This window comes from Myxocyprinus asiaticus, chromosome 14 (genome assembly GCF_019703515.2).
Source record: "Myxocyprinus asiaticus isolate MX2 ecotype Aquarium Trade chromosome 14, UBuf_Myxa_2, whole genome shotgun sequence".
In the NCBI taxonomy this organism is placed as follows: Eukaryota; Metazoa; Chordata; class Actinopteri; order Cypriniformes; family Catostomidae; genus Myxocyprinus; species Myxocyprinus asiaticus.
This window is the reverse complement of record NC_059357.1, coordinates 15257531-15277392: the sequence shown is the minus strand read 5'-3', so window position 1 is coordinate 15277392 and position 19862 is coordinate 15257531. Positions and strand designations below refer to the sequence as shown.

The following is a 19862-nucleotide window of genomic DNA, read 5'->3' as shown; positions in this document are numbered from 1 at the left end:
ATCTGTTTTAACTAATAACACACACAAATTATGGTATTGTTCTTGTACATATTGAATACATCATTCAAACATTCACAGTGTAGGTTGGAAAAAGTATGTGAACCCCTAGGCTGATTACATCAGCAAAAGCTAATTGGAGTCAGGAGTTGGCAAACCTGGCTTCCAATAAATGAAAGGAGATTGGAGGTGTGGGTTAGAGCTACTTTGACTTATAAAAAGCACTCAAGCATTTTGAGTTTGCTATTCACAAGAAGCATCTGCTGACGTGGACCATGCCTTGAAGAGATCTCAGAAGACCTACGATCAAGAATTGCTGCTTTGCATAAAGTTGGAAAGGGTTACAAAGTTATCTAGAAGAGCTTAGATATTCATCTGTCCACAGTTAGACAAATTGTCTATAAATGGAGATGATTTAGTACTGTGGCTACTCTCCCTAGAAGTGGCTGCCCAGCCAAGATGACTCAAAGGACACACTGCAAAATGCTCAATGAGGTAAAAAAGAATCCTATTGTGACAGCTAAAGACTTGAAGGAATCATTGGAACTGGTTGGCATCTCTGAGTCTACTATACGAAAACATTAAACAGGCATGGTGTCCATGGCATGACACCACAAAGAAAGACACTGCTTTCCAACAAAAACATTGCTGTGCACCTGAAGTTTGCCAAAGACCACCTTGACACTCCACGATGCTACTGGGAAAATGTTTTGTGGACTGATGAAACTAAGGTTGAATTGTTTGGGAGAACACGCAGTAATATGTATGGCGTAAAAAAGGCACCGCATACCAACATGAAAACATCATCCCACCGGTGAAGTATGGTGGAGGGAGCATCATGATTTGGGCCTGTTTTGCTGCTTCAGGGCCTGGATCACTTGCCATCATCGCAGGGAAAATTAATTCCCAAGTTTATCAGGATATCCCAAGAATATGACTGAGCTGAAGCAGTTTTGTAAGGAAGAATGGTCCAAAATTCCTTCTGAATGTTGTGCAGGTCTAATCCACAGCTACAGTAATAGCTTGGTTAATGTTATTACTGCCAAAGGAGGATTGACCAGTTATTAAATCCAAGGGTTCACTTACTTTTTCCACAGCACTGTGAATGTTTAATGGGATGTGTTCAATAAAGACATAAAAGATTATGTCTATTCTTGTGTGTGTTGTTAGCTTAAGCACATTGTGTTTGTCTATTCTTGTGACTTTGATGAAGATGAGATTACATTTTATGACCATTTAATGCAAAAAACCAGCTAATTCCACTGTAACTGTTCTGGTTAGTAACTGTGAACATTTTTTCTCTGGATCTGTGTCTATAATCAAATCTTTGGTATAAATTATTTTATTAAAAGTACTCTGTGACTGTGGACCAGATGTTAGTAATATTAGTAAACCCTCTGTCTACCAATTGGACAATGTTTTGGCTAAATTTCAAATAAAAACATCAGAAAAAGATGAGTCTATAGATAGATATAGATAAAAAATATAGATATACTGTGGATACCTCATGAAATGTTGACAAAAGACATACAATGGAGAGGCCTGGGGGAGGTCTGAGAGATAACAGGTTTTTAGTAAGATTATCCCACAACCAAGCACTGTGTGTGGGTAGCCTCCTGCGGCTAATGATGTGTCTGCAGCCCTGATGTAGACAGAAAGCGAGAGGGCGAGAAAGAGAGCGAGATGGTGGGCATCTTAAGAAATATCTCTGGCTTTAGAGAAGATTTGTGCAACACAGCAGTGTTATGTTGTGCAAACTGGATCTTTTAGAGTAGACTATGCATCTTTCTGTACAGTACATTCAAGGTTGTGCATTTTCAGGTACTGCAATCTATTGAATAGTGCAACAAGAAATACTATGCTGAAGTAGAATAGTTTTTATGAGAGACCTTGATTAGGTTTAAAAAGCTAGCATAATAGCGACTTGTTCTTCATGTGACATTTTGTGACCTACACATTTATAGAGAGCAGACAGGAGAGAAACTTAAGGTGCACAGGAGATCTATTGAGAAAATTGATTTAAAAAACAAAGACTCCTTGTGAGGAATCAATCAGAAACTTCAGCGGGAGTTCCAGTCTGATAAGTAGAGCTGAAAATAATGCTGCTATCTGCCTCATAGAAACCTAATTGACTGCCAATACAATCAAGGCAAGATGGTCTGGTTCTCATGTAACTGGCCAATCAAATCAACTCCATTAAATGAGCAATGACTAGCAAACAATTTTATTGTTTATTCTCTAAAGTGGACATTTTCAACAGGACATTTATTTATTTATTTATTTATTTATTTTTTGTACAATTGCAAGGCATTTAATTTAGGCAGGCTTGGACAAGAGAAAAGGAAATGGAAGATTGGTTTTATAGCATGTGAGAGAAAGGCCTTAGAAAGTATTTATGTAGAGAAATATATATATAAATGAAGAAAAGCTTAAAAAATAAAAAGCTTTTCCCAAAATGAGATGATCAACAACAAAAATAAATGTATATTGCTTTGCACATGCTATTCATTGTTATGTGTAGTAAGAGGTACACAAGAGGTCATTCAAATAATTCTGGTTAAGGTAACACACTTGAAAATGTCTCTTTAGAAATGAATCATCTGTGGTTATATTACAAATCTGGGCAAGTTTTATGTTTTGAAAACTTAAAGAGTTAAAAAATTAAGCTCTGAAAAAGATGCAGCATGATAATATAGCCAGAAAATTCTGGCACATTAATCTGTGACTCAGTCCTGAGGGACAATATCTTATACAAAACCTACATAGTGGAACTGTCCATTTAAAATAAAACTAACCAGTGGGAACAGATTTAACCTAAATAATATTAAGGGTATGATTCATACAGACTTTTAAGTCCTACTGTAATTTAGAAGTGGCAGTTAGTAAACCATAAGCATGATTGTGCACATATCGTGCAGTGTTATCTAACATAACCCATATACAGTACATAGCTTACACAATGCATTGCATTTGGCTTAAATGAGGGCATTATGCAAGCAGCGAAGAAAGAGAATGTCAGATTAAGTGTACTCTTCTTAGTATGTCCATCGCCCATATCAACACTGTCTTTGAGCTTGGCTCCCGCTCAGAGATAGCTCACTTATTCCTTGTGTCACTCCCCAGAGGGTCCATGCTTCCCCTGTCTGTCCTTTTCTCCAGTGGATGATAAGATGGGCTCATGTATGTGCACAGGACTTGACCCCACCAGATCATTCTGTCTAGGGCCAGAGGGGAAATGTAAGCTAGAACAACAAATCCCAGCATGCATAAGCGAACTGACAGCTGTCAGAGGATCTGATGGGCCGGCTGGTGTTATGGACGAATGGATAGGCGTGGGTGCCTTGGAATGCTGGCATGCTGTCAGATCAGAGGTCATTTGTAAGCCCGAATGGGACTGACTTTGTATGCTGTGGGTGCACAGAGACAATGTGTTGCTAGGGACAGGGGAACCCCCACTCCTAAGCTGAGGAAGCAATCCACTAGAAGGGAAGGCTGACGCCATGCCCAGTAGAGACCCCCCAGAAAGGGGAACCTGGTGTCCTTGATGAGGTGAATTGGGTGTGGTCTTTGCAGTCTGATATGGGGTTGGCTGGCACTCGTCACCCAAAGTAGCAACCCTTAACTGGTCAGGGCAGCATGGAAAATGGGTGTAGGCTGAGTGAGGGCTTGAGGCTTGATGGAGGAGCTCTATGTCCCCTTCTTGGCCCAAGACAGAGCCTCTTTCCTGGGCATGACTTCCAATGCAAATGCATGGGTGTCTGGATCCTAAAGAATCTCTTCGGGACTGCTCTGGTTGTAAGCAGGGACCAGCAGACATGTTGAAGGCCAGCCGAGAGGGCCAGTCAGTAGTAGAGGAGGCCATCTTGGTGCAGTTGGATGATGTGTGACAGTTGAAAGGGCTGAAGGGAGCAAATGAGGAAGTGAAGTGAGGCGGCATCATATGGGTATGTAGGAATTGCATCATTTCATGTAGCTCCTTGGTCAGTGAGGACACTTCCTGGTTCAGGTGGTTCATCTGAAAGACAGGAAATAAGAATCAAATTAGTTTATGTCAGAATACTTAGTTGTTATAAACTAAGTTCTCAACTAATTATACTGTATGCTATAATACTATATTTATTTCTAATTTACTATCTTAATATTTATAATATAATATACTATAATTACAATATAATATAAAGAATCACATTTAAAACTATGCAACTACAATGTTTTTCTTTTTTACTTTTGTGTCTGTAGACTTTTGATATTACTGTGTGTGTATTTTTGGTGATACCTCTGCATTGAGTTGACGGAGACTCTGTCTGACTTCCTCTGTCTCAAGAAAAAGGTTTGCACCAACTTGAAATGGGTCTTTAAGGAACAAAATAGGAACATAAGTGCATACGTCACACTCTTACTGTATGTGTAGTAGAATTATCACTATGTACTTAACAAGTGAAATAGTATATGTTTTCTGTAACCACACTGTAAAAAGCTTTAATCAGTATCTATGTCTTTCAGTAAAATTTCTATATGTCCTTGAAACAATTTAAATATACCTGAGAAGCAAAATCGCATAAGATCAATCTTGTTCCATTGGCATATTTTTGTTTTTCACTTCTTTTAATCACAAACCTCACTAAATGTACTATTTTATTTATATTCTTTTATTTATTTTTTTACAGCCATTTTCTGCAGTAAAAGTCTCACATTATGTGAGTCAAGAAGCTCACACATCTGTTTAAATAATTACTCTATATTTTATAAGATAATACAGTATTAAAAAATTCTCTAGCTACCTGTATAAGTATCAGTCTAAAGACATTCAGTATTTGACAAAACAATAAGCTTACAGTGAATCTGAATCACTAAGCACTGGCACACATTATGAGGGTTTCCACCTCACCTTTGACCTCTGTTTTAGGGTTGTAGGGATCACTATGCTCAACACTGAAGTGAAACGCATGTTCGTTATCTTCAATGCCATCAACAACCCTACAGAACAGACATAAGAACATTACCACATTGATAATACTAGCACAAACATTTTAATCTAGTGCGACCCTGCGTACACATTTGTGGATGTTGTATTTTGACTTTGCTATACCCAACGCATCATTTATATTAATTTAAACTGACTGATCTCACTTCAGAAGACTCTGTGCTGTCAGTAAAGTGTTAAACTTTCGAGGTACAGAGTCATGTGACAAAATAACATGGAGTTTTTCTTTGGGAGAAATGCCAACAAAACTACATCTGTTAAGAAACCTAATTAAGATTTTACATTGAAACCTGTTTAAGTCAAAATATTAGAGTCTCTAGTTTCATCCGACATGCCATTTTAAAAAATATGGGCGATTTATTGCGAAACGCCACGCTGCTAAACACAGTGTACACTAATGTGTATTTTAGTGCATTTTTTCCTTAGAAATCCTATATTTGCTGTGCATTATCACATTGAGAATCAACGAGTTCATCCAAAAGCTCAAAAATTTTGCTTTGAGGCTTTATAGGGAGTTCGGATGAAAATAAGGTGCATTTCAAACTGTTCTGAGAATAGTGCAGACATACAGCACACTGAAGGTTAAGTCATTCACTAAAAAGGAGCAAGGGAGCATCCTATAAAGTGCATTCAATCCAAACTTCCAATCAAAGCTTCAGATGAAGTTTGGACCACTCAACATGTTTGGCAGACATGGGACAATGGTAATCAGTACATAGATTCAGAATTTATAATGTAAAATTTTATCTTAACATGGTTTGTTGTGATTGGATGATGATGGCCATTACTTAAATCAGAATTAATTATGCTAATTTCTGATGTAATGTCTGTAACATCTCAAAAACATGAATAATCAACACTCCTGGAAACATAATAAACAATCTGATTTTAAAAAAATCTCACTTTCTATAGCTCACTATTATTTCAAATTTCACAACATAGTCCCGCTGTCCACATATGTTGCCATACATTTTTGGGAAAACCATTTGCTCTTGATTATTATCATTATTTTGCATGTTTATTAGGTGCTACTAAAGTGGTTCCAAATTAAAAAGGGAAATTGTAAATGCACACAGCAGTCACGCTGTCAGGAGGTTAAAAACATTCATTGCAGTATTTGCCTGTGTAGTTTGTCCATTATAAATTATTTTCACAACACTTATGGTATTATGTTGCACGTTTTATGTTTTTATTACTGTTATGTATTATAATTATAAATAATTGTAAATAATCATATTATATTATAAAAGTGTAATTATTTTCACAGCATTATTGGACATGTGCCCATTCTTAAAGAGGAAGTGCCTTTGTAAATAGCAATAGCAAACATAAAATTAGACATCTGATCTGATTTTAGTGCTCTCTTTTTACCTGGGACTAAGATCCAGTGGGCTGACACAGTTGAGGGTGGGGATGAGCAGTTTGGCTGGCCTGGGGCAGGAGCTCTTGTCTATTCTTGGGGCAGGCACTGCACCAGGCAAGAGATCCTCATTAGGTGGCATCTGACGAGAGGGGCTTTGTACCCGTGAGCTTTGAATGGGGGATCTGCAGAGACGGAGCATACTAAGGTGTCGAAACTCCTCCCCCAACATGGAACTCAGATTAGGCTGAGATGGAAACCCTGAGAGCAGGGGCTTCCTGCCTTGTTCCTGTCCAGCTTCCTCATCTTCATCTGCTTCCACAATGAAGGGGAGCTTAGAGTCGTAGAAACGTTCCTATGAGTTATAGAACCAAGAGACAGAAAAGATTGATGAAAAAAGGAAATGTTTACAGTCTTGACCAGTGTTTGAAATACGAAAGGGCTCGAGGGGAGAGAGACCCACTTGTAACAAATATTGCTCTCCCTACCTCAACCCATGGGAAGCTTTGGTATTATTTGATCATTGGTCTTGACTGTTATTTAAAGGCCACTGGTTGTCATGTTATGATATTTTGATTTTATTACCAATTCAAAATATATTTGAATATGATGGTCATTATCACAGCCTTAAAGGCTTTAAGAAATAGATTTGGTTCATTTGTAGAGCACAAGAAATGCATGCGTTTTTGTGTACAAAAAAGTAATTCTGCTCTTGGATACTGAAGTTCCAATGAGGCTTATTTCTCCCTCTCTCTGGTTTTACTAAGTACACTCAAGCTTATTTATGAGTCACTGTTAGAGCTTTATTGTGTTCTCCTGCATGCATCTGTACCTTTCTATTGGTTTGTGTATGAGTGTGTAGCTGTTCGGATCATTAGGACAGCTGGCACAGCAATGAGACAGCGGGTCAGTGCCATGAACAAATTGCTAATTCACCTGACACAGACACATCCAGATGAGCTGCTGTCTACCAGCTTCGATGTCTCACTCGCACACACACACACACACACACACACACAGACAAAGACACAGTGGCTGTAGTTCAGAGTGGCACAAGTAATTGGTAGCTTATGTAACAAGGCTTTTTGATTAGTACGGGTATGTTGGCCCATGTGTGCGACAATGTGAATGTGAATCAAAAAGATATAAAAAAAAAAATCTAAATTTCGACAGCACTCTAAGTGTGTACATTTGTGTAACACAGTACTGTGTGTTACCTGTGGGAGCCGGGTTGAACGAGAGAATCTGGCTTGGCCCTGTTGAGACACAAGAAAATGCTTTGTACTGACTCAAGCTCAAATAGAATACAAATACACACTGCCAACATACAACGCACAAGTTGAAGACTGAGTGTCCTGTGTTACAAATCTACTTGCTTGTCGGAAAAAGTTTATTCTAAGTATATGCAGGTATTTACTGAATATCTGTGTAAGACAGCCGGTCATTCTAGAAAAGTAAACACTGATTTATTTTACCAATAATGACTGGCTGACTGTACATAATCCATTTTATTACAAGGCTGCTTACCAAATAAATAAATGGATATGAGTTGAAATTATTTTATTATGTGACAAGAAAGAGGCCACCGAGTGATATGAAAGACATGAAACTAGTTTAGCAGCCATCAGTGTTGGCTGTAATCCAATTACAAAGTAATAAGTTAATGTAATCTAATTACTTTTTAGTATAAAAAGTAGTGTTAGCAATACATTTTAAATTCTTGTTATCAGATTGCAGCTACTGACTTTCAATTACTTTAATTACTTTTAAGTACATTATAGGGTTATGCTTATTTCTAATATATTATTTATGTAGAATACATGAATTAAGGCCCCATAACGAGTCATTGTGAAGGAGAAATGTGAGATGTTGAGTGTATGACTTGTGTGTAACAATGAACAGGGAAGAAATATAGACATTATTTAAAATTTGTTGAGACGAAAAGTATTTTAGAAAGTAACTTAAAAGTAAAGTAATTAGTAATGTGATTAATTTTCAATAAATTAATTAGTAAAGTAATCTGGTTAAAAGTTTTAGAGAAATAATTTGTAATTTTACTGGATTACTATTTTTAAGTAACTTAACACTGGCAGCCATTTTACAAAAATATTTGGCTACAGAATGTCGCAATTGACCAACCAGAAATTATTCCAGAGAGCTGTGAATATTTGAAATTCTGTATCTGGTAAATGTTTTTTAAATTATGACAATTAGGAATTTCATGAATTTTATACACACAAAATATATAGTACTGGATGCTTCTATCACACATTACACTGTATAAACTTGTACAATTGCAAGAAAAAGAGAGTGAATATTGAATAAATATGGGAATAGAGCGATTTAAACTAGACATCTTTGTAAAGAGAAATGGGGCAAAATTTTACAGGTCTGATCTGCAAAGTTATTGCAGTCAAAGGAGGGTCAACTAGTTTTTCAAACCATGGATTTGAATACTGTTGTATCATTGTTTATACTGCAGTTTATGACCAATTTATGCAAACATCCAGGTTCATATACTTTTACTGCAATTGTAAATGACAGGCAATGCTTACATACTGATTATACTGTATATATTCACTTTACCTCTCTGAGGTTGTAGGTGAGGTTGTGATGTATATCCTCATTGAAGCGGCTGCCATATTCTGGGTAGAGTTCCAGAACCTCCTTCAGAGCTCTTACACTGATGTACTGCAGGTCACAGTAGGTTAGAGCCTTCACATCTGCATTAGCCTTGATTACCTGATCCCTCCCAGGCAGGTCTGCACCAATTAGGTCTCCTTTACCTGTATACACCAGCCAATCATATTAGTGCATCTGTAAACCTCTGGTTAGCTGTTCAATCAATACTACAAAACTTGATTTAATAGTGTTGAGATAAACAAGGCAAGCCATATGCATTACAACTGAGCTTATGAAGCCTACTTTAATTAATCATCTATTTGGCATTTTAAGTCACGCTACCCTTTTTCCAATCAATCTGACTGCCAGATGCCTACTCAGTTGCTTTGTAACCAGTTGCTCCAACCACAACAGCTGGTACTGTCATTAATTTCTTTACAATGTTGCTTTGGTATTTTAGACTGTTGAATCTAAATCAACTAACAAGAAAACTGCAAGAAATCTGGTTGGGTTTTGGGCTATATGTGTTATGAACTGTGAAGAAAGTACCCAGTATGGCAAGCACCATGCCATCCTTTAGCACTTCTAGAGACCCAGAGCAGACAAAGTGTTGAGAATGCAGGGCGTCTCCGTGACGAATGAGGTACTCGCCCGGCGCGCAGAACGATGTCTTAATGTGCAGGGAGAGGGAACGCAGACACCCCCTACTGGCCGAGGAGAAGAGTGGCAGCTGCAGAATGTCTTTGTTCAGATGCATGGCGATGTCCGCCCGCAGCTCGTCTGGGAAGTCATGTAAAAGCTATGTAGAACAGTTAAACAGATGGACCACATTACCTACAATGCCATAGGGGGATGTTAAGATCAAGAGGTCAAGGTTTGTCTCATTAGCATGGGTCAGTTTACCCTTGTTGGTAGATGACATAACTACAACATTATGCGACAGCTGGGCAACTGCCATTGAGATGATTGGGAATGCTAATAGATATTCATGTTCATGGTTAAAGATTTAAGGCCATTTGACAATGTATTATAAGGATAAGGGAATGAAGTAAGGGGGCGTTCATCAAAAAAAGGCTGAGAACCACTGCTATAGATGATGCAGAGATTTCATATTCTTTAAAGGGATAGTTCACCAAAAAATTATAATTCTGTCATTCCGTCTAAACCTCAAAGTATTTTTAACACGCATGACTTTATTTCATTTGTGGAACACAAAAGGAGATGTTAGGCAGAATGTTAGCCACAGTCACAATTCAGTTTCATTGCATCTTTTCCCCATAAAATGACTGTGAAAGGTGACAGACTTACATTCTCTACTTTTATGATCCACGGAAGAAAAAAAGAAAGTCAAACGACTTTGAAACGACATGAAGGTTTGTAAATGATGACAGAATTGTTTTATTTTGGAAGGAACTGTCACTTTAAGTTAAAAATAAGATGAGGTAATTCCTTTTAAATTGAATAGAAACACTCTTTCAATATGATCAACAAGATGCAATACCAGAAAAGTAGCAAATGCTGTCTGAAAGGTGTAAGAGAGTTCTTGTGAACCGTCTCAAGTGGTTTTCAATCACTGTATAAATTAGCAGCATGACAGATCAGAGTGTAAATGAGCTAGGCCACACTTGTCGGTAGTTCTTTTTTCAACCCACACTTAAGATCTTCCCTCTTCTGTTTTAATTAGAAATGGGTCTTATCATTGTGGGCTATCCAATTACCACTGCTATTGCACTAACAATGACAGTAGTAGAGAGATATAATTAGACCATTAAATGGATGTGACCCAGATTGATGTTCATTAAGTCCTCCATCTGATGTTAGTATGTCATCAAACTGTGATGGGAGCTTTTACTTAGGGAAGTCTAGTAATGAAGAGAATGTCTGAATCAATGACTGAAAGCATTGTTTGGTTTGTGATAATATGCACTTAATTCAATTATCATATGAGCCGCATTCACTCCTCACACAACTTAACATTGAAGAGAAAGTGAGCAATTTAATCTGCCAAGCCACTATGTAAACATTTCTATCATCTAGTACAGTGGTTCTCAGCTGGTGGGCCACAACCCAAAAATGGGTCGCAGCAGGTGTGTTCTGATGGGTTGCAGACAGCAGGGAAGAAAACAAAGCTAAACAAAAATTATAAAATCCATTAACCATATAACCATAGGACAGCAAAATAAATGGGCTCATCAGCTTTTAAAAAGAGGAGCTTCCCGTTTCTATCATTGCTGACATCAAAGTCTTTGCGTCTGATGAAATGAAAATATATGTGTCACTTGGTAGAAGATAACCAAATTTGGATGTTGCCAACATGGACAGATTGTGTGACATCCTGGGAAACCATAATAACCCTCCAGAAAAAAACAGCCAAAACCAGCCTAAGCTGGTTGGCTGGTTTTAACTGGTTGCCCAGCCTGGTAATATTTGGTCATAGTAGTAAGGCTAGTTTTAAAGGGGTTTTGAATTTTTTTTTTAGCTGGTCAGGTCTCCCAGCCTGGCCAAGCTGTTAGTCAGCTGGTTTAATTGGGAGGCAAGCAGGTCTCCAAGTCATACCAGTTTAAAAGTGTCCAAAATCCCTCTAAAACCAGCCAACTGACCAGGCTGGGCAACCCACTAAGACCAACCAACCAGCTAAGGTTTTGGCTGGTCATTTTTCAACAGGGAAATTAATTTTAATACATTTCAGTGCTTGATTTAAACCACTGATCTGGTACACAGCGTGGCTCAGGAGCCATGCATGATGTTTGTTGGTTTGTAGGGTTTTACCTCGTTGGCATTGATGCCGTTGTTGACAGACCAGGTGGTCTGAAAGTACTCCAGCATGCGCTGTTTTAGCTGCTGGGGCAGGCGATGCACGCGAATGAAGTCCTTCAGATCTTTCATGCGTGTGTGGTAGAGCGAACGGCGAGAGTACATACGCTGGATGATAGCGGTTACATTTCCAAACACCACCGCATGCATCAGGGCTGCAAGAAGAGCGAGAGATAGCAAAAGAGGTAACTGCTTGTTCAACTCTATGAGATTGCTAGTGTAAAAAAATGTATTAGTCAGACAAAATAATTTCAGTGAACAATATGTAATGCATATTTAAAATGGGTACAAAACTTGACAAAAATGAGACACTGGTTTATTAAAAAAAAAGGAAACCAAACTTTCCAAAACAACGCAGTCTCGACCTAAAAACAAGCTAATTATACGTTAGGTCTCAAATATGCACTGTTGAACACACCCCCGATAAGCATGGTGCAGATGGAGAAGATCTTCTCAGCATCTGTGTTGGCACACACATTTCCGAATCCAACGCTAGTCAGACTGCTCAACGTGAAGTAGAGCGAAGCAATGTAAGCACTGCGCAACGATGGGCCACCAGCTGTACCATTCATGTAAGGAGTCTCCAGACGCTTTCCCAACTCTTGCAGCCAACCTAAAAAGCACAGGCAAAAGAATTAAGAGAATGGAAAAAATGTAGGTGACAGAAATTGAAATGTTATATTCACATAAAAATCCAATGATTTAGGAGAGAAACTATTACTAGCATAGAGAAATTAATACTTTTGAAAAGCAAGTTTCAAATGTACTCACATAAAATATAATTAGCCTAAAAAAATATTTATTTTACATGGCGGAAGTTGCTTCATGATGGCAGCCATGTTGAGGTCACATGACCTGTTGAATTCTACACACTTCATTTTGGTAACCCCCAATTATTTGACACTTTAGGTCATGGAATATATTATTCTGACTGCAAATAGGGTATTTCAAAGGCACTAGAACATGACAACTTTTGCCTTTGTGTGATGATGTTGCATTCACACCGTTCCAGTGTGACAGGTTCTATAGGCGATATAGGCAGTCGTCTAAGTGCATAATCAATATACATTTCATTATCATGTTGTGTAGCATCAGTGTTTTTATGTTGAAACACCATTTTGCTCCATGCCCTGCTGAAAAGACCAGCTTAACCAGCATGCAATTCCCATGCTGGTTAGTGCCATACTTTTCACCAGCTAAACGTTCTTTCTGATGAAGCTGGTTAAGCTACACTGTAAAAAATGTCTGTAATTTTAATGGTAAAAGACTGTAAAAATGCTACAGAACAAAAAAAGGTTAATTGATTAATGAGTATTAACTCTAAAATATACAGTAATTTTTTAAAATATATTTTAAAAGACAATACAGTAGTTTTTACAATAAAAAAATTAATTTTTTTAGATGTAAAAAGTATGATTTTCCTGAATAATTAATAGTAAAAATTTATATTATGTTTAAAAAGAGAGTACATGTACTTTTTACAGTAAATTATTGTCTAAATTACAGTAAAAAACAATAATCGGGCATTCCCACAATAATCGGGCATTCCCACAATTCCCTGCATGACCCATCATATTTCATTATATTTTATGGGAATAGTTATGTTTCTTCTTATTTTTAATATCAGTTACGTACATTGGGGTGTTCTGTTTTATATGTAATGTAGTTTAGTTAATGTTTACTGCATTATTTAAATTTCACATGTGTTACCCTGATGGTGTTTAGTGTTTGTGTGAGTGCAGCTGAGCACTGTCTCTACATGTTTATTGGTCATTACTCCTAGAAGAGCCACTATTGGTGAAATTCATGTCATCATGTGCTCTTCTGTAATTTTTTACGGTGATTAACAGTAACTTTTTTTTTTTTTTTTTTTTACAGTGCCAGAGTGGTCATGTAAATTACAACAGTTTAAACTGTAAAATGTACAGGTTGTTCTGTAAAGTTGTTTACATTTTTACTGTATTTTGTACATAATTATTCTGTCAAGCACAGCTGCCAGTTTTTTTCTTTTTTTTCTTTTCCTGTTGGTAAAATCAACAGAATTTTTTTTTACAGTGCAGTTTAAAAGCCTGGTGGAGATACCAGCACACCAGCATCCCATGCTGGGGGACAGCACCCAACACACAACATATGCTGGTGACCAGCAGTTCTGGTCTTTTCAGCAGGGTGTATTCAATAGCTCATGCATTTTAAGCAATCAATGCATGTGGACCTCATCATTTAACATACAAATCACAATACCGGTGATATCCAAAACCAAATTATTATGAATAAGATGAGCTCTGAATAGTCACCAAATGACAAATAACTGCAAGTTACAACAAATACAATAACAGCAGTGTATATCAAATTGGCAAACATTTAAGCTATAATCAGTACACAGTTATCTGGTAAATGTATTCATACCGCAATGCATTACTGGGAACTTAAGCACCGCTTCTTATCACAGTATTATTAGACACAGATCGAACACCTTGCTGAAGAATTCTCACTCCTGACAGGTATGCAGAAAATAAGTAATGAAAAACATTACTTTGTGGCTATTTATTTTGAGGCTTACTTCTTGATTTTTTTGCACAAAATAAACATTTACACACAGTTATGTGGGTAGTTGACATTAAATTTTAAGCATTGTCAGTAGTGTCCTGCGGTGTGATACTTTCCTCGTCTAAAACTATTTTAAACAGCATTTTCTTATTTTGTGTACTGTAATGGTTAACATGCTTTACAATACGGTTGTATTTGTTAAAGGAATAGTTCCATGGCTTGACATTTACTTTTTGGCTCACCAGCCACTGTAGCTAGTTGTATTCCAAAGTCACTAGCCACTCAGCATTTTCACAAGCCAAAATCCCCCGGCCCACAAAAAGTGACAAAAAACAACTGGAGACTGTAACTGCATGCATTTGATTGGACATTTTATTTGAAAAAGAATAATATAACGTTAAGTAGGACACTGACCTAATTATTTAAGTCACCTTTAGAATATCTGAAGGAAAACATGGCCAGTAAGAACAGGAGTAGGACAGAACAAGAGGAAAACTTTGTCAATAATTTGGCCATTTGCCATGGAAATCCAGATTTGAACCCCTTTAACTTTTCTAAATTGTACTTGCCTTCATGAAAATTTACCATTGTTCTTCCATTTTTTTAACAGTGGCATTTGTAATGATAAAGGCCATAATCACTGGTCAGACCATGAACGGCTCCACAATACTGTGGTTAGGATAATGTAGATAGTCTTACTACAAAAATAGTATTTGATATGAAAAACTAATGGCCTAAACACTTTTAACTACAATTTCACAGTTAATAATTCCATGGAGTACAAAAGGAGATATTGTGTAGATTAAACTCAGTCACCATTCAAATTCATTGTAACTTTTTCCACAAACGGAAAAATTCATTAATCATTTTTTCATTCATGGAAGAAAGTCCTACAGGTTTGGATCAAAATAAAGGTAAGTGAATGACAGAATAATTATTAATAACAAAAATGAAGTCTTATAGACTCGCCCTAATCATTTTAATATGCATCTATACCAGATACCAGTTGGTGTTACTGCAGTTAAAACATTTTAGTTTGGATGTTGATGTATATTTTAAAAACCTTGTAATCGATGTTGATGTATTTCACACAGTTGTCTCTTTATTTCATCTGTGCTGTTAATGTCAGGGCTGTTTAGCAATTTGAGACATTCAAATTCATCCACAGAGCTTTATACTAGAACATTCTCTTTAGAATTCAAATGGGTCACATAAGCCGCGATATCGCGTAAAGCCCGACTGAATCACGCAAGTGTCACTCTGCGCTGTCCCAGAGCTCTGGCTGTGGAGAGTGCTGACGTGAAACCACGCTTCATTCACCCCACACAGATGCGCATGTCAGATTTGAGAAGCATATTTACTGCTTATATAGCGCTGAACACGAGATGAATACAATTACATTTGCTTAGGCCACGGCTTCCCACCAAATTGACTAGTAAGAGCGACAGAGTTCCCGCCACTGCCGATTTCTACACACATTTGGCAGGCGGGCGGGTGTTAATGTAAAGACTTAAATAGTTAACCAAAAAGGAAAATTCTCTCATTATTTACTCACCCAGATATGTATGCCTTTCTTTCTTCCGCTGAACACAAACAAAGATTTTTAGAAGAATATTTCAGCTCTGCAGGTCGTCACAATGCAAGTGAATGGGTACCAAAATTTTGAAGCTCCAGGATCCACATAAAGGCAGCATAAAAGTAATCCAAATGACTCCAGTGGTTAAATCCATAGCGATATGATAGGTGTTTGTGAGATCCATATTTAAGTCCTTTTTTACAATAAATTCTCTTCCCTGCCCAGTAGGTGGCAGTATGCAAGAAGAAAGCAAATCACCAAAAACAAAAGAAGAAGAGTATGAAAGTGAAAGTAAAAGTGGAGAATTTATTGTAAAAAGGGATTTAAATATTGATCTGTTTCTCACCCACACCTATCATATTGCTTATGAACATATGGATTTAACCACTGGAGTCATATGGATTAATTTTATGCTGCCATTATATGCATTTTGGAGCTTCAAAATTTTGGTCACCATTCACTTGCATTGTATGGACCAACAGATCTGAAATATTCTTCTAAAAATCTTTGTTTGTGTTCAGTAGAAGAAGAAAAAAAGTCATACACATCTGGGTTGGCATTAGGGTATGTAAATAATGAGAGAATTTTCATTTTTGGGTGAACTATCCCATTTACATTAGTTAACTTCATTAGTTAACATGAACTAACAATGAAAATACTTACCTAATAGTCTTGGTTAATGTTAATTTCTACATATACAGTACTAATCCTTTTTTACATTAAAAGTTGCTTATGTTAACATTAGTGCATGAACAATCAACAATTGTATTTTTATAAATTAAGATTAACCAAGATTAATATGCTGTAACATTATATTGCTCATTGTTAGTTCATGATACCTAATGCATTAGGCCTACCGACGTTTGCAAATAGAACCTTATTGTAAAGTGTTACCATGTTACAGTATTATTACATGCTGTTTTCATGACCTCATATAAATTGAGACACTACTCATTTGTACTTCTACAACAACATTTGAAAGATGATTAAAATGGTGAAAACCTGAAATAATGAAGACATTTTTACTTGTATATTTAAACCTACAATTTTTATTTTGGGGAAAAAAGTTTTTGGAGACGTTATTAGTCATGTACCGAACAACAGAACAATAGCTTTTTTTATTATTTATTTTTTTACTTTCTCTTAAAAAAACCCACTCATCATGTTTGCAGTGGTTCTATGGATGTTAAAGTTATGACAATATCTACACCGGTGGGGCCCACTTTCATGATTTCGCCAAGGGCCCCACACACTCACGGGCCCTGCAAGGTGACTAAATAAATAGCCAATGCAACATAAATTAGTATTAGAAAGTACTGAGTGCAACTTTAAAACAAAGAGAAACCATATGCTCTCTTACCGATGTCCCAGGTGAGGGGGTCATTGCTAGCAAGCTCTTTGCGTCCAATGACGTACCAAACGCAGGCCAACCAGTGTGCCAACAGGGCAAATACAGACATTAGTAGGGTAAGAACCACAGCACTGTACTGAGAATAACCATCCAGCTTCTGTAGCAAGCGCAAGAGACGCAGCAAACGTACTGTCTTCAGCAAGTGGACGAGGGAAGTCTGTAAAACACACATAGGCATAAAGTTTATGTAATGAGAATGCTAGTCTTGCATTCAATTTAAACTGAGGGACTTCTCATTTGAGCACAACCAACTAAATGTTAAAATTGTCCATCACTGAAATGCACATACTGACTGAATATATAACCACAAAATAGAACAGAACTGGCAGTTTTACCAAACGATAGACAAAAGATAAAAAAAATTGTCATACTGTAATGTAAATATGTAAAATAAAATGTAAATACGCCAATAAAAACTATTTTAAAAAGAATTTTGCTCATTCTTCTATAATTCTTATGAATGCAGCTTTATTTGTAAAAAAAAAAAAAAAAAAATGTAAAAAAAAAAAAAAAAAAAAAATCTTAACCAGTTACAGGATGTTATATATACATTTTCCCTTAAACATTCATATACATTTTTAACTGCGTCAACAACCCATAAATAAGACTTTAAATTGTCTTGAACAAAAATGCATGAACTGCAATGTATAGCATAGAAGAGAAGACAATATCTTTTAAAGCTCTGAGTAAAATTATAAACTTCTCACCACTGAGATTTTGAATAAGTAGAGCAGGTCAAATGGTAAGGCAGCAATGAGGTCCAGGATGAACCAGGTTGTACAGTAGTGCAGACAAATCAAGCGAGAATCATAAACCACCTGACCTGCAGGCCCAACGTAGGTGGTTCGGAAATTCAGAATGATATCTATGAAAACAAAAAATAATGTTGTTACATTGTTATAGCATATGTATAAATAATGATGAAGAAATTTAGATGTGTTCACAGTGCCAAAAATCAAATAATTCCAAAATATTTCTTGCCAGAACCCTGTCAAGTTCATAGAACATTGCGATCTCAGTCGAAGATAAATATTGACAATGCATGCATGCATAAATATTACAATTATGCTAATTGTTGTGATGAAGTCTTGTACATGCTGGACTTACATTAATATTCATAACTCCTGTTCTGTGCACATCCTCAAGAATTATTACATGGTACATTTAGTCCCATCAACCAATTATTTTACAATACCTACATGAGGTTTATTAAATTAACATTTAGATCTTTAGATCACAGTGGGGCATTATATATTTTTACTGAAGATTTTTTTGCATTGCGTACAAATCGGTTTACATTGGGATTGTGTGTGGGTGCATGAAATGTCAGTCTCTCTGTCTTCACCTCACAAACATGTGAAGGCAGCTCTGAGCTTCGACAGATGCTTAAAATTAAACATGTTTAAAAATTGAACCTCATTAAAAATGAGGTGGAAATGAAGCAAAAAGAGGTTCTTTAGACATGCAACAGACGATTTTCCAATCACACAAGGTAACATCCACAGAATAACACACAGTCAAACAAAACAAAAGTCGTCCTATAGATTGACTGGTTGCAAACAACGCCAAGGTAACGGGTTTGATTCCCAGGGAACACACTAAATTGATAAAATGTATACACTGTAAAAATGGTTTTGTCAGGTAACCTAAAAATATTTATTCCATGTGGTAACATGTAAATGAACTGTTTTTATTCAAGTCAAAATTCTTATTTAACATGACTGCATTAACCTATCTTCTGTACATTAGGTTACACCACCAAAGGTCATTCTTAGGGTAAGATCAAGTAGAAATAGATCCTTAAGGTAACAATTGCATGTTACCACTTTTACATTGTACACTGAAATAATAAAAAATAAAAAAGTGTTAAAATGTGCTTCATGTGATAACATCTAAATGAACTTGTTTGATTTAAGTCAAAAATAAATATTATTTAACATCACTGAATCAACCTGAATGCATAAGTTTACACCCAAAAATGTTTAAGGGTTAGATCAATTAGGAATAGCTCCTTAAGGTACAAAATTGCAGGTTACCACTTTTTACAGTTTAGCTTTGTATAAAAGCATCTATCATTTACATAAACAGGGAAACACACCAAGTATGAAGAGCATCTCCACAGCTATGTCACTGACGATGGTGGTTCTGGAGGTGGAGTCACAGTCTGGGGTATCATGTTTACTGTCGTCAGGGGCGGAGAAACAGACATTGTAGGGGACAGTGACAGCCACATAAAATGTTGCAAGGAGGATCAACCAATCCCACATTGCTTTGCACATGCTGTAATGAAGCAAGATGAAGCGCGACTTCTGCACCGATGCCACTTTGTATTCTGGGAGAGTTGGCTGGGAAAAAACATGCTGCCAAAAACAAGACAAAAGGACATATATTTTTATTTCTAGATCAACAAACATTCCTCGAAATTTGTTTTTGCCAAATGGATAGTGTCTGACATTTTAAATACTACATAATACAGGAAGAAAATAGTATGAAAATAAAGCTGCAAGCAGCAATTATGGGGCCAAGTACGGCCTACTATACTTTCACTAAG

The 19862-nt window shown here is 36.7% G+C and overlaps 1 protein-coding gene across 1 annotated transcript in view; it reads right to left on the bottom strand.

Moving 5' to 3' along the window:
* Window positions 1-2246: 2246 nt before the first annotated feature.
* Window positions 2247-19862, bottom strand: part of LOC127452240 (potassium voltage-gated channel subfamily H member 4-like) — a 33096-nt gene continuing 15480 nt past the window's right edge. Inside the window, exons 5-16 of the mRNA XM_051717591.1 lie at window positions 19410-19671; window positions 18019-18176; window positions 17261-17468; window positions 12196-12390; window positions 11733-11932; window positions 9513-9762; window positions 8928-9127; window positions 7559-7597; window positions 6353-6696; window positions 4886-4974; window positions 4274-4350; window positions 2247-4012 (exon numbers count right to left, since the gene is read on the bottom strand). Of these exons, the coding sequence (XP_051573551.1) occupies window positions 3110-4012; window positions 4274-4350; window positions 4886-4974; window positions 6353-6696; window positions 7559-7597; window positions 8928-9127; window positions 9513-9762; window positions 11733-11932; window positions 12196-12390; window positions 17261-17468; window positions 18019-18176; window positions 19410-19671 (2925 nt within the window). The 3' untranslated portion in view covers window positions 2247-3109. The remainder of the gene's footprint in view (window positions 4013-4273; window positions 4351-4885; window positions 4975-6352; window positions 6697-7558; window positions 7598-8927; window positions 9128-9512; window positions 9763-11732; window positions 11933-12195; window positions 12391-17260; window positions 17469-18018; window positions 18177-19409; window positions 19672-19862) is intronic.